The following is a 14396-nucleotide window of genomic DNA, read 5'->3' as shown; positions in this document are numbered from 1 at the left end:
AGTTCCTGCAAAATTAAAAGCGGATAATCAGGGATCACATATTCTTTCAATATATTCCACAACAATGCTTGATCAACAGAGTCAAAAGCAAAGCTAAAATCAACAAAACAGCAATAAAGCACTCCACCCTGCTCTATGGCTTTTTTTGCACTGGCCCACATGACGAAACAATGGTCAATCGTTGAGGTATTCTCCTTAAAACCACCCTGTTTCTGAATTATAATAGCATTTCCTACAGCCCACTCTTTTAATCTCCCCAGCAAAGGTTTTGAGAAGACCTGACCACTTACATCCAGCAGATTGATTTGCAGATAATTCTCAGGTAGGACATGCTTCTCTTTTATGTAGCTAGGTTTACTCCCTGCTCCCTTCCAGCTGTCTGGGAATCTACTCGACAAGAGTATCCTCTGGAAGAGGCTAAAAAGCAGGCTGGATCATTACTGCAGCCTTTGTGAGCTTTAGCATCTCAATTGTTTTACTAATTACTGACACAGAGAACCTCTCCTTTGTCACCCTTTTCACAAAAAATCGAGTTGGTCGCTGAGCAACAGTGGTATTACTATTACAAATCTCCTCTAAATACTTCACCCACGCATCTTCGCTCACATGGCGTGATGACTGTCTCTGGGGGTTTCCTGTCTCACTCTGCACCAACTTCCAAAATTTCTTTAAACCATGGACCCTATCATGGCTGCCCAGCACTTTGTATTTGGTTCCAGTTTCTTTCTTGCCACCAGATTTTCAAATTCTTTCTTTAAGTTAAGAAGGCGCAAATCCCCATTTTTTTTTCTTCTGTGTCTTAAGTGTCTTTCATGTTTCTGGATATCTATTTTTAATATTTTACATTCTTTATCTTACCATCCATTCCTGGCATACTTCATAAATGTAATTTTACTTTCAATAGACCTAAAAAACATAACTTCTTTTTTAAAACACACAACCACCTTTTTTATTATTTTTTCATACCATGCAAGGATCCCTGGCTGCTTTCCCTGACTTCATTCCTCCTTCAGTAACTCTACATGTTTCTCTGAGAGCCTTGTTCTTAGGTGTTTAAGACAACCTACTTTTAAAGGTAAGTTCCTCGTCTGCATGGGAACCAAATCCATTTTAAGTTTTGTACATAACGGGTAATGATCACTCCCCTCCAACTGTACGACCTCAAATTGATCTATTTGGGCAAAAGCCCAAAGGGAAACACAGACATAATCAATTGGATAATTCTGTTTGCCATACGGAAATATTTTCCTATCAAGGGTGTCTTCCGGCACTTGCCCATTTAGACTCACCAAACCATTTAATAAGAGGAAATCCAGCAAGGCAACATCTCTCCCTGAAACCGCATTAGAAGGCACGCAAACATGTTTCATATTGAAGGCGGTTAAGCAGTCCTTATATTTCCTATTGGCTGTCTCATATAGCAGTTTGTGATTAAAGTCTCCCATCATGATCATCAGTTTATTGGGATACAAAGCAACTATATTAGGCACATCCTCATTAAACAGTTCAATATTTACCTTCTAATCACAGGTACTTCTTGCATGAATATATACATTTAGGACAATAATACATTGCTGTTTCCTGTCTCCATTCGGCAATTGCACCTCACAAGTCAAAATTCACTTCCATAATTTTTTTAACCTGCCAAACCCTAGAAGCGATTTTCGAGGCTACTAACATTAACAATCCCCCAGAGGGCCTACCTGAGACATTTCGTTCTGCCTTTGAATAAAAACCAATAAAGCTGACTATTTGTGAGGGCTCTCTGCTCAGCCAAGTCTCCTGGAAACATAAAATAGAGCACTGCTTAACTAAATCTTTAAACCCCTGCAACCTCAGTCCTGAGTCAATCCGTTCTCTATTAACATGACATTTAGGGGGTTATTACAACTTTGGAGGAGGTGTTAATCCGTCCCAAAAGTGACAGTAAAGTGACGGATATACCACCAGCCGTATTACGAGTTCCATAGGATATAATGGACTTGTAATACGGCTGGTGGTATATCCGTCACTTTACTGTCACTTTTGGGACGGATTAACACCTCCTCCAAAGTTGTAATAACCCCCTTAGTCTTTTCATACCTGTGATGCACTGGGGGATTTCTTTAAAATCAAAATCTTTGGTTTCACACTGACTTTATGACGATGTAAAATCTCCAATAAAGGAAAGTTGGTCCTCCCTTACTGCTGCACCCTCTTGTAAAATACTTCATTTCATTTCAAAGATGTCTCCAGCACTGTATCTTTCTTCAATTATTGTTCTATACACTAACAGAATCTTGGAACAATCCCTTTCCTGACTAGGTGATGCCATTTTGAGCATAATGAATATTATCCCTTTGTCAGGGGTCAAACCATATGCCACAGATGGGATCATATCCTGGTCATTGTAGTAGGGACTTGTTTAATCCACTTTTTAAGAAATAGTAGATAGATAACTCCACTCTGCTCATTTACAACCAACTAATATCCTATTTTGGCTTCTAAACTGCATGAGAAGAAATCCACGCTGCAATTTCAAGACTATCTAGCTACACAGACATTTGTCCATCAGATTTGTGTCTAACTCTGTGCCCTCTCATCAGAAAGAGAGAAATGAGATCCCTGTGCACGGGATAGTGTGATGACTATTTATTTCAGAAGTAAACTTCTTCGGTTGTAAAGGACTTGTCCACTGTTTGATTTTCGTTTTCCCTTCCAGTATCAGGCCAGAAGGGTAGCTATTCTACATAGTAAGTAATTTTCAATCTTTTTTACCAAAGGAGTATGTGACAAATATGCTCATTGCAAACCACTCCTACTTGCGTGGCACCACTGGAGTTGTCCTTCACCCTTTTCATTCTTCATTCCTTCTGAAGAGGGAGGCAATCCATTGGGAGGTATATTGTTTGAAATCTCAATGATTAGTACAATAGACTACGAAGTCTTGTCTGAATGAGGTGTGGTGTCATTCAGGGGAACTACAGTGTGGTACAGAGTGATGATACAGTGGCTAAGTAAATAGGATCATATATGTTGAATACACATGGTGGAAATTGGGTTTAAAATGACTTGAGTGATATTTACCAGACATTACTTTATTGACACATCATAAACGTATAGAAGATATTTTGATAAATACTCCAACTGCATCTTCAGTTAGAAATTTAAGTATGACTATCAATTGTCATTTCACAAGAGATACATTCGGCAAGATTTATGGATTTTTGGCATAGGTATTTAGAATATACTGCACCCAAAATCAGGATTTCGTAACATTTTCCAAAAAGCTAAAAGACTGTTGTCCTTATATCTGGGATCAGGACTTTTCTTTGTCCTTATATGCGGTGGCCTCTTTGTTCAGGTGGATGTACATCATGAAGTTCAAAACCAGTGGTTTGAGATAACTATTTCTTTGAAAAAGTAGTTCATAAATGTTTGATTAATGTTCAGTACTGATAAATGTTAGATACTGCTCCAGATGAGAATTATGATTTTCTTTTGATTCACAGCTGAGTAAAACTTATGGCCCTGTATACACTGTGTATCTAGGCCTAAAACCAGTGGTAGTGTTGTATGGATATGATGCGGTAAAAGAAGCCCTTGAAGATCATGGAGAAGAATTCAGTGGAAGAGGGTCCTCACCCATATTTGATAAAGTTCTAGAAGACTTTGGTGAGTAATGAAACCTAACTTAGCTCTTTAAGCAGAGCCAAAGACTATAATATGCTGCATGCACCACATTAAAATCAACGCATAAGAATTACGTGTAAATGGTGTTTTTGTAGTATCTACTCACACATTTTGGGCTCTACCTCTTTCCCGGCATCTGTTATACCTGTAGCTATACTTGTATTTAATCTGCCCTGCATTTCCATCTTACTGTGTACTTATTCAGTTTACTCTGACTTTTGGTGCTTTCAGTTATTCTAATTGAGTTGAGGACATTTCGTTTTCCTTGACTGAATGTTGGACACCTTGGTTTTTCAGTGTTTATATTTATTCATAGTATTTCATTTTATAACAAATCATTTCTCAATTCAGACCATTATTTTTTTTAACTTAGATCTTTTATAATAATACAGTTTGTCTTCTACTTCATTAGAATTCTATATTCTTGTCCATGTTACGTTTTAGGATTTGAGGATGTGCAGGATCAATCAAGGTGTCTGGTGCAATAATACGTTTTAGCTAAATTTGTTTTCGTTTGCCACTGAGAGGTGATTTATAGTCTCATATTTCAAAATGAAGGCTCTGATTTTAAAAATATCACAGTCCGATGTCTAAGACCAACTTTGCTTTCTCCACTCATATTTCTCACAAATATTGCACTTCTTGAGGACTTTGTCATCATCTGGGGACATATTTTAGCAGGGGTACCTACCCGCATTCTACATCCTACCAGTTCTTAATCTAGCTTCCCAGTACCAGGTTCCTCTATATGTAATATGTTCTTATCTCTTATATATACCCTTTCCACTCATGGTATTTGGACGCTACTTTATAGGGTAGAGTGTTTTGTAGTGTTTTTGTACTCCCATGTTAGAGTATAACCTCTTTATTTTGTTAAATTATTTTCATGTGCATCATCTTGGTATAGGTCGTTCATCTGCTCCTCGTTCTTCCGGTTATAATAACTAAGCATTTTTTTTTAGTAGATAACATTTGGCAACTATCAACATTGCATTATGTTAGTGATATCTATGAATGCGAGGTTATATTGGTTTAAGATTTTAATATATTAATTCCTGCTTGTGCCAACCTCATCTGGGGCATCGCTTTTGCCCCTTATAGGGGGGTCAAACAGCATTCATCTTAGGTAAATTCATGTCCTGAAAGATAAGCGTGAGTTAAGATAGATTTCTAGGGTTGACTGGAATCTAGTCACTGTCCATACTAAGAACAGAATTCGTGATATTTTTAACCATGGTTTGCAACTAGTCAGTCTTATAAACCAGTTGCTGTGGGAACTGTTGAGAATTCAAAGAGAGGTTTCTGTATAAACAAAAGGAACTGGAGTTAACCCACTGCAACAGAGGAGATTAATACTGTCTACTAATAATTTTTGCAGGTTTTTCAAGCAGTGGCGAGAGGTGGAAACAGATTCGTCGATTCTCAGTCATGACTTTGAGGAATTTCGGGATGGGGAAAAGGAGTATTGAGCAGCGAATACAGGAAGAAGCCGAGTTCCTTGTGAAAGAGCTCAGAAAAACCAATGGTTTGAAATATATTTCATGTTCGTTTTCTCCTATAGTTAGAAGCCCATAGGATAGTTGGGTGCAATGCAAAGTATATAAAAGGGATCCTTTAATATGCTATGCGAAAGTTTGGGAACACACGGACCAAGATTCAGTCGTAAAATAACTCTGTTCTAAGTAATCTGTTTCGAAAAAGTATGCAAACTAGTTTGTATTAGAAGCATATTTGTACATTTAGCAGTTAATAGCACTTCGATAAATGAACATCCTGTTTAGAAGAAGGTGAATAGAACTTGCCGATGGCAAATTCCCTCAGAGGTCATTTAGAGATTGTACAAGAGCTTAGGAAAATGTAACGCAGGGTAAATTGTATCTAAAAGCCCGTTGGAAACAGTTGTGACCTTTTTCAATTTGGCCGTTGAAAAAAGAGCAGAGGTTCAAGGCAAAAATTCTAAAGAATTGTCAACTGAAGCACATGTGGCAAATCGGGTGGTGTGGATGATAATTAAGTTGATATACATTTACTAATACGAGTCAGTATTCTAAGAGTAAGAAAGAAAACATATATACAGTATACAAAACAAGGATGTCTTTATACACCTCTACTTCAAATCACAGCCGAAAGGTAAGTTACGGATCTACACATTCTTATGCACTTGTGCGCCTATGGAATGGTGGATTTCTCAAACCAGCAGCCCAGCCAAAGACAAAGTGTGGCCTCTTTTTTTAGTGTCCATTTTTTGGAGCCAGGAGATATGTTTGAGTCCTATCGCTGTCTCCTGAAATCTGCGTTTTTTCAAATAAAAACGGAAATGGACCCCAGGATATGAGGACCATTTTAACTAGTGCCTAAGGTCCAAATGCAAGATTCTGTAGGCCTAGTGACGCTTTCTGAAGAGCAGCTGTGTTTCTTTCTTTTGTTCGACTTTAAGGTTTATCGGAAGGGCTCGAGTGTGAAACAAGGGTTGTTGGAAGTCTCTGGGAAAATACCAATGTTCTAGAGGGGGTGTCTGAGTGAGTGTTTAGACCAGCTGGGAATGGCAGGCGGTAGGCTTGGGTCATCTTGTGGATATGTTGGAGGTATTGGAGAGCACGCCAGTGCTCATTGAGGGACAATTTGGGGTCGCTTAATAATAACTCTGGGCTAGGCATTGAGGGTCTCTGAGAGCATTGCATTGTTTATAAGGCGTATTAAAGGTATTTGGGAATGCACATTGGTTATCTAAGAGGACACCTTTGTTGTTAAAATATCAGATGGCAGTGTCTAAAGGCAGGCTAATAAATAGCTGGGCCACCTGGTTGGAAGTATCTCAGGGCATGCCAAGTGTCTCTTAGGGCAAAATTAGGATGTTAGATATAGAACTGTGGGCTACTGTGAGTGAAATTACACTTTTGGAGGAATAGCTGCAGGGGAAAGGTTTCAGTTGGGGTTCTCTAAATCACTTAAAAGGCAGGCTGGGGTGTCGGTCAAACAGCTGTAACTGTCTGAAAGGAAGCTAGGAATCCTTGATAGTCTGTGGGGAGTGATACAGTCCGGTGGAGCGTGTCTGAGAGAGAGTTTAGGAGCCTTTTGGAGGTGTCAATGTTCCATTTGGGGATGCTCTCTGGAGGTTCCTGGCGGCACACCAAAAGTTTCTGAAGGCAGACCAGTGGAGGTTAAGTAACATCTGTTGACTAGAAGTGGGTAATGTGGTGGTCTCTAATGATGTGCTGAGGGTCTCCGAGGACTAAATGGAGGTGCATAAGAGCAAGGTGAAAATATCTAAATGAGGCAAAGACGCAAAAGGACTCTAAATGTCAGTCTGAATGGTTCCTAAGAACCAGCTAACAGTAACCTGAAAGAGGGTTACGAGTCTGTTGTTGTGCAAGGACCATCCGGAAGTAGTCCAGGGAGGGTGGGGGTTGACAAAGTATAGAATGATCAACTAGGTTGTCAGAGTGGGGGTCTGAAGACTTCCTGAGATTTTCCTATGGACACTATATGGCATCCAATGACTAGATCATGGCGTTTGAAAGTAGATTGATGGCTGGCTGAGTTACCTAATATCCAAGTCAAGGTCTTTGAATATTGGCTAAGCCTTAACGTCTTACAGAGTTGGTTTGGGGAGTCTGTGGTTGGGCCAGAGGTGTTTGAAAGACGGTTAGAGGTGTTGGAAAGCAAGCAAAGGATCACTAAGTCATGACTGGGGGTTAACCACTGGTTTTTGGCTAAGGGTCTTTTAACTTAAATGCTATGCAGCATAGCAGGGCCAATTGGGTGCATCTATAGACAACAAAGGGTTTCTAATGGAGAGTCTCGGAGGCTGGCTTGAGGTGACTGAGAGCCACTTGAGTGTTGTGTACCTCTCTGAGGGGAGGAGACTAGCAGTTTTTAATGAGGGGGTGTCTGAAGCAGTACATTTACAAGGGGCAGGGTAGCTAAATCATTTTCTCCAGGCCACGCACATTTAAAGGCTCAGGCCTGTACATAGTTTCTAGATGCAAAAGAGCAGAATGAGATTAAAAACAAAAAAACACCCTTCTCCAAAATTGGGCATGGGCTGAAAAGGGAATAAGAAAAACAAATGTTTAAAATGTATCTGGGCCTAGCCAAAGCCTAGGTGCTACCAGGAAATTCCACTGCTACTCCTCTGAGACATATTTGTGACTTTCCATCGTACTCCCAATTTCCTCTTTGTTTGATATGTAATTTTATTTATAGTAGAGAACTGTTTCACTGAGGGTACAGACTGTACCTGTAAGTTACTTGTGTAGTTCAGTTTGTAGTTTTACAAATTTTGCATTATACCTCTTGCTTGGTGATTTTGATAATGTGTTTACGTTTCTTCTCTGTTAGCTTTCTATTTCTCACATTGATAGGACTGGAAAGACTTGCCAACATGCCCAATTTAACTCGGAGTAAAAATAGGCTGCCGGTGGATTGTCCTCATAGAACCTGCCGTTAAGGGCTCTGAAACTTAGGTGTTCTAAGTCTTCCAGTAGTTGTCTTCATTTTGTTGATTTTCCCATGGCCAGTTCTGCCTAGAGGAGGCAGGCCCCAGAGTGAGGATTGGGCTGAGACAACGTCGTCCACAGAGGAGCCTGAAACATGTAAGTTGAAGTCGCCTGACTCTCTGTGCCTTAGCTGATCCTCCAACAGCTATCTTGAGGCCTTTGACTTGCCTTTAGGGTGATTGTAAATGTTTATGATTTTGACATTGGGTTCAACATTGTGATCCTGTGTTATAATCTTTATTGCATTAACTGCTGGTGAGTTTTAATGCAATGCCCTAGCAGGAACTGATAACGCGTCCCTTTATGATTAATTTATTCACTTTGGGACTCGTTTTAGGCCAATGAATCTTTTGACCCTGATTGAAGACACCTTAGGACGAGCTAGTTAATCAACATGTCAATCAATACGTCAACAACGTCATCAATATTATTAAAACAATGCAATTCACCTTAGTCAATGACATTTAATGAAACTCAGGAAACACCATGACCTTTCAGTCATGAATAACTACACCAGAATAATATGATTTTGTATAGTTTATTCCCTATTGATTACAATTCTACTATCAAGTTTATTAGTCTCAAAACCAAGAAACACATTAGCATAGTCACAATATGGCAACTCTGATAAGATTTCATCAAAGCAAAAATCACAAACATTAGAATATAACACGGCGTCAGCATAGGTTATTTTAGCAGAGTATCATCATCACCAAGTTATTCAACAAAGCATAGATTCAGTCATTTGTCTATTTGCGTCAGTTTAGTGAACCCCTCTCCTAACCTCAAATTAGCATTAGCATGTTGGGCTTCTTGCAAAACAATTTAGTAACACCAATTTGGAAAACATCTAACTATGGTCTCTGTCAAAAGAAGCAGTTGGTACCTAGAAAGGAAAAGCAAACGGACAATCACAATTTCACTGTCATATAGTTACCCTCCGTCTGGGTCAGCACTCAGGTTCGGTCTTCGTCCTCAGGACATCAGCTGGTTCGCCATTAGGAATTCAGCTCCAGTAAAAGGGGGCACTTCCCTCATAAGGAGGTAAAGTGTAAACGGGCAATCTAAGGGCAAGGATGGTTCTAAGTAAAATTAGCAAGTCATTGAGCAAAGTGACAAAGTGTCTGGATCATAGCAAATCACATCAGCATCTCCCCTCGCTCTATCTAGTTCTAATTTACTTCGTGGTGTCAAGGGTTTTTATCTCCTTTTCGTTGTACATTCCCCTAAAACTTGGTTGGACGAGGGGTTGCACCCCACTATCTTTAACCAATTAACTTCACATTAGCTCATCAAATTTGTCACCCCATAACAGTTCTCACGTATTTTATTGGTCCTTATGATTGACGTCTTTAGCGGTTGGAATGTCCGGTATGATTTCATAGTCTTGTGGTTCTTTGCACATCTTCGGTCAGTGGCTCCATTGTCTGTACCGGTTCAGGTGACCTTGTACCTACGACTGGTCTACAGTGTTGCATTTGGCTAAAATGTTTCTAAAAGCAAGTCGAATTTAATGAGAACTGATCTACTACAGTTCCATTCAGCTTCTAGTTTTGAGGAAAAAAAACAAGAGTTCATGTCCTTCAACAAGTCAGCACACTGCACGTTAGAAAAACACATTTAATATGAGAGTCAGGCAGCTAGGCCTCGACTCATGCTAACTAAGGCCTAGTGATTTATTAGCAAAACCTTTACATATATCTATTATTATTACTGTAAAATCATATCATAACATAACATTTCAACATTACTAGTCAGTTTTATTAGTCCCCGTATATATTGGCGGCCACTCCCCGTGGGCACATTTCAAGCGCACGTTTTAGCAAAATACATGAATACAGTTTCTATGCGGCAGTATTATACATTAGTTCATAAACATTTCATGTTAATATAGATTATATAAGCTACGCTCTCTCAGTCCCTCCTCTGATGACACTTGTCATCACACAAACCTTTCCCTTCTTAACCTTTCACTTTCCGCATAATGCACATTTCAACATCTTGCCCTTTGTGTGAGCTTTCCCAAATTTCATTAAACATTTTCTCCCTTTCACTTTCTTCATTTCTTTTGTTTTGCTTTGTCAACTTTCTTTTAATTCTTTCATTAACTTTGCATGATAACCATAATCCCAATAAGCAAATCAGGACAATTAATAGACCCCCCCTAATATTTTTGCAACAACCCCATTCCAAATATTACTAAACCAATTCCCTACTCTGGTAATTCCTTTCCCAACTTTCTCCCAAACTCCAGGTTCCTTCAGCTCCTTCAAATCTGCACCATCTCTTGTTAGGTTAGTAAGCATACCTCTAATCTTTTTGCTGTTATCTGGTATTAACCCACAACAATGGCGCTCATTAGGCATCTTACAGACTCCGCCCCTCTTCGCTAAAAGAATGTCTAAAGCAAGCCGGTTTTGAAGAGTCCTAGCTCTTTCCGCAGCAAGTTCAGTATCCATCAGGAGTATAGCCCCTGTGAAGTTTGCCAGCATGTTATCCACAATAGTAGACAACTTTCTGATCTTTATGGAGTTTAAGATAACCCCTACTGAAGGAATTATGGCTCCAAATATGTCACCAACGACAGCAGCCACTGTCTCTTTTGTCTAGTGTGTTGTAATTCAGACATTTTAGGAATTTGCTTTAAGTCATCAATCTGGTAAATCTTTGGGAAAACTATTCCCAAATAACATGTCCCATACCATCCCTTCGGAAGGCGGTAATAAGCATTGAGTCCACATATATGATAGATCCCCGGGATCGCTGGATCCTGTCCATTTAACATTAATGTCCATTTACTCCGTAACAAAAACACATGCCTGCATTCACTTGTTCCCACAAATAAAGTGTCATGCTCAGATTTCGGCCTATATATACAAAGCCTACCTACATGTAATGCATCTATGGCTAACTTGCCCTGTGTCTTTATTGCAGTGTAAGCATAATCATTTGCAAGTGTGCCTTTTTCCAATCCCTTTTCTAGCCTTTCCTTTAATGCCTTTCGTTTATCATCAGTGTGATCTAAGAAGCTCTTCTCTACAGGTGTTAGTAAGCAGGTTAGGTTATTGCGATGCGCATAAGATGTCCCAAATGTCAGTGTCGGCTCAAAGAAACCCCAAGCTAATTTGATGCTGTGTTCTTTAGCTAATTTATTTAAAAACTCAATCACAGGCACAAAAGAAAACACTACATCTAAGTTAGAATAGAAGTATTGCACATGCTCTTGATCATAGAACCTTGTTAACAGCAAACTACAGCTTATCCCGTAAGTTAGCGGCAAGCTATGATAAGTAACCCCTTCTTGTACTGACAAAGGAATCTTTGTGCACACATAACAATTCTTTGCATCCATTATGTCAACATACTCATTCAACAGGCGATAGAAGACATTAGTAGATAGTTCCCCTTTTGAATTGGTTCCCTCATGCAAGTATTTTGCATCCTGCTCAAACTTCTCCCACGGTGTTAGTGTAGCAGTCTCAGGTTTTGAAGCATTGTTAGTCACTTTCTTATCCATCCATGGCATTCCTACAATCACACCTATAATTATTATTGCACATACAATACCTAGATTAGCACTCAACCAACTCTTACTTTTGGTATAACTCATGATCTGTAAAGAATCAGATAGCAGAATAATATAAAGCAAACATTCAACTTGAGGATGATATAAAAGGTCCTTTTTTTTTTTTTTTTTCTTGTGCGAAGTCTCTCTCTCTCTGCGAGTATTTACAGCGTTTCACTCACTCCAGGACCCCTTTGTCAAATCAGGTTTAGCAGCTAGTCATAATCGGTTTTCAGAGTCAATACAGGTTATCAGTGTCACATCCAGTAATTTATCAGTCTCTTTTCTCAGCTTTTCAGCTCTCAATTTTAATTTTAATATTTTAACACAGTCTCTTTCTAGAGTTGAATTCAGGTGCCGTAGTACTGACCTGGTACCTCTCGATCAAAACAGAACGCCAAGAATTCTTGTTGCCATTCAGCTGTTGTTGCATATGCCCATTCAGGACCTGCGTACCTTCTGTTTGCGACTCTTTTTCTTTTTAGTCTGCGTTCACTTTGTAACTCTCTTTCACTGAGATCCTCTTTTCTGGTTGTGTCAACTTCTTCCTCTATTGTATCACAAGGGACCACTTTCTCTCCTGTAGCTTGTTGCTCTGGCCAGTTATCTCCTTTATTCGTTTTCTTCTTGCTTGGCCTTTCAGTACGTTGAACAGCGCTCTCCTCTTGTGCTATGGTGTTTTCTCTTGATGGACCTGCAACCAGCTCAGGAGGAGTCAGTTCACTTTGACCTCCTTCTGCTTCTTCCCCCTCGCCTTCAGGGTCTGTCACGGGCTCAACTTCAAACCTGAATCCGTCTGCTTCTGAGAGAACCTCTCTTTGTGTTGGTTCCCCTGTTACCTCAGCTGAGATAGGCTCACTGTCACCTCTCTGGAACTCACTTTGAGTGACTGAGCCGTCCTCAGTGGGCTCTCCTTCAGTCTCAGTTCCCCTTTGAATACTCTCCAGTCCTGAGACTTCCTTTTCTGCGACTGTTGTTTTGGATACTTCAAGTTCCTCATCAGTTGGACACGTCACCCTCTTTGTGTGACTGGCATGTATCCAATTCAGAACACCTGCACATTTCACAGCAGTAGTGGTTGTCAGTATTACTTGATATGGCCCCTTCCAACGCGGCTCCAAACACGACCTCCTTACGTGTTTCTTGACAACAACCCAGTCACCGGCTTTCAGGGTGTGAGCTGGATCACTGATCGGTGGCAATGTGTTAGCCTCCACCTGGTGAGAAGAAGAGCGGACCACATCAGCCAGACCCTTGCAGTAGTCCAACACCATATCATCCGCGATATTCACAAGATCATTTGCAGGTACTGCGGGTAATCGCATAGCTCGACCCATCAGTATCTCATGAGGAGATAGTCCTGTTTTCTTGTCTGGTGTGTTTCTCATTGACATCAGCACTAAGGGAAATGCATCTGGCCATTTCAGATTGGGAGCTGTGCACATTTTTGCCATTCCTGACTTCAAGGTACCATTCATCTGTTCCACTAGTCCTGATGCTTCAGGGCGATAGCTACAATGCAGCTTCTGCTCAATGTTCAGTGCGGCACACAAGAGCTTAATCACCTCATTTTCGATGTGTCTGCCCCTATCTGATTCTAAAGAGATCGGGAATCCAAAACGTGGTATTAACTCCCTAAGCAACAGCTTTGCTACTGTGAGGCTGTCATTTCTACGTGTAGGGTATGCTTCAATCCAATGGCTGAAAACACACACAATCACCAACACATATCTCAGTCCTCCACACATAGGCATCTCAATGAAGTCCATCTGCATCCTGCTAAATGGACCGCCAGCTCTCCCAACGTGGCTCATGTTCACCACCGTCCCTTTTCCTGCATTCATCTGTTGACAGATGATGCACCTGTGACAGATAACCTCTGCAGCTTGTCTGAATTTTGGATTGAACCAATCGATTTTGAACGACCTGATCATTGCATCTCTCCCTATATGGGCTTGGCCATGATAGAACCTCTCAAAGTTTGACAAAAGACTGTTTGGTAAAACCATTTTCCCCTCATCTGAGACCCATATGTCATCAGCTCTTTGTACACAGTGCATTCTCTGCGAGGAGCATTTGTCTTCTTTGCCAGCACATCCCTGCAGTAATTTTAGCTCATCTAATGTGTCAACCACCCTTAATGCAAAATTCAAACATGTTTCATTCTCAGTTTCAGGTAACAATTCCCACTGATCTCGGAACGAAATACAGTTCAATGCGCAAAACCTTGCGACTTGATCTGCATAGCCGTTTCCCATTGACATAATGTCTTGTGACTTAACATGAGCATTGCATTTCACCACAGCAATTTCAAGAGGTAACTGAATCGCATGCAACAAATCCTTAATCTTTTCGCCATTTTTCACTGGTGAACCAGAAGAAGTCATGAAACCCCTCTGTGACCATAATTGGCCAAAATCATGTACAATTCCGAATCAGTACCTGCTGTCAGTATAGATACTGACCTTCAGGTTTTCAGCTGCGTGGCATGCCTTACTAAGGGCAATTAATTCAGCCACTTGTGCAGAGTACACTCTTTCGAGCCAGGAGGCTTCTAAAATACCAGTGTTTGTGCACATGGCATACCCAGCTCTCAGTACTCCCACTGAGTCTCTCAAGCATGAACCATCAACAAACAAAATGTAATCATTTTCTTCTAA

At 40.3% G+C, this 14396-nt stretch overlaps 1 protein-coding gene across 1 annotated transcript in view; it reads left to right on the top strand.

The window, feature by feature from the left end:
• LOC138259677 (cytochrome P450 2A4-like) overlaps positions 1-14396 on the top strand; it is a 489119-nt gene that overhangs the window by 114152 nt on the left and 360571 nt on the right. The window contains exons 2-3 of the mRNA XM_069207551.1: positions 3492-3654; positions 5051-5197. Coding sequence (XP_069063652.1) covers positions 3492-3654; positions 5051-5197 — 310 coding nt within the window. The remainder of the gene's footprint in view (positions 1-3491; positions 3655-5050; positions 5198-14396) is intronic.

This window comes from Pleurodeles waltl, chromosome 9 (assembly GCF_031143425.1).
Source record: "Pleurodeles waltl isolate 20211129_DDA chromosome 9, aPleWal1.hap1.20221129, whole genome shotgun sequence".
NCBI classification, from domain to species: domain Eukaryota; kingdom Metazoa; phylum Chordata; class Amphibia; order Caudata; family Salamandridae; genus Pleurodeles; species Pleurodeles waltl.
The sequence above is the reverse complement of the archived record's forward strand: the minus strand, read 5'-3'. Positions and strand labels throughout refer to the sequence as shown.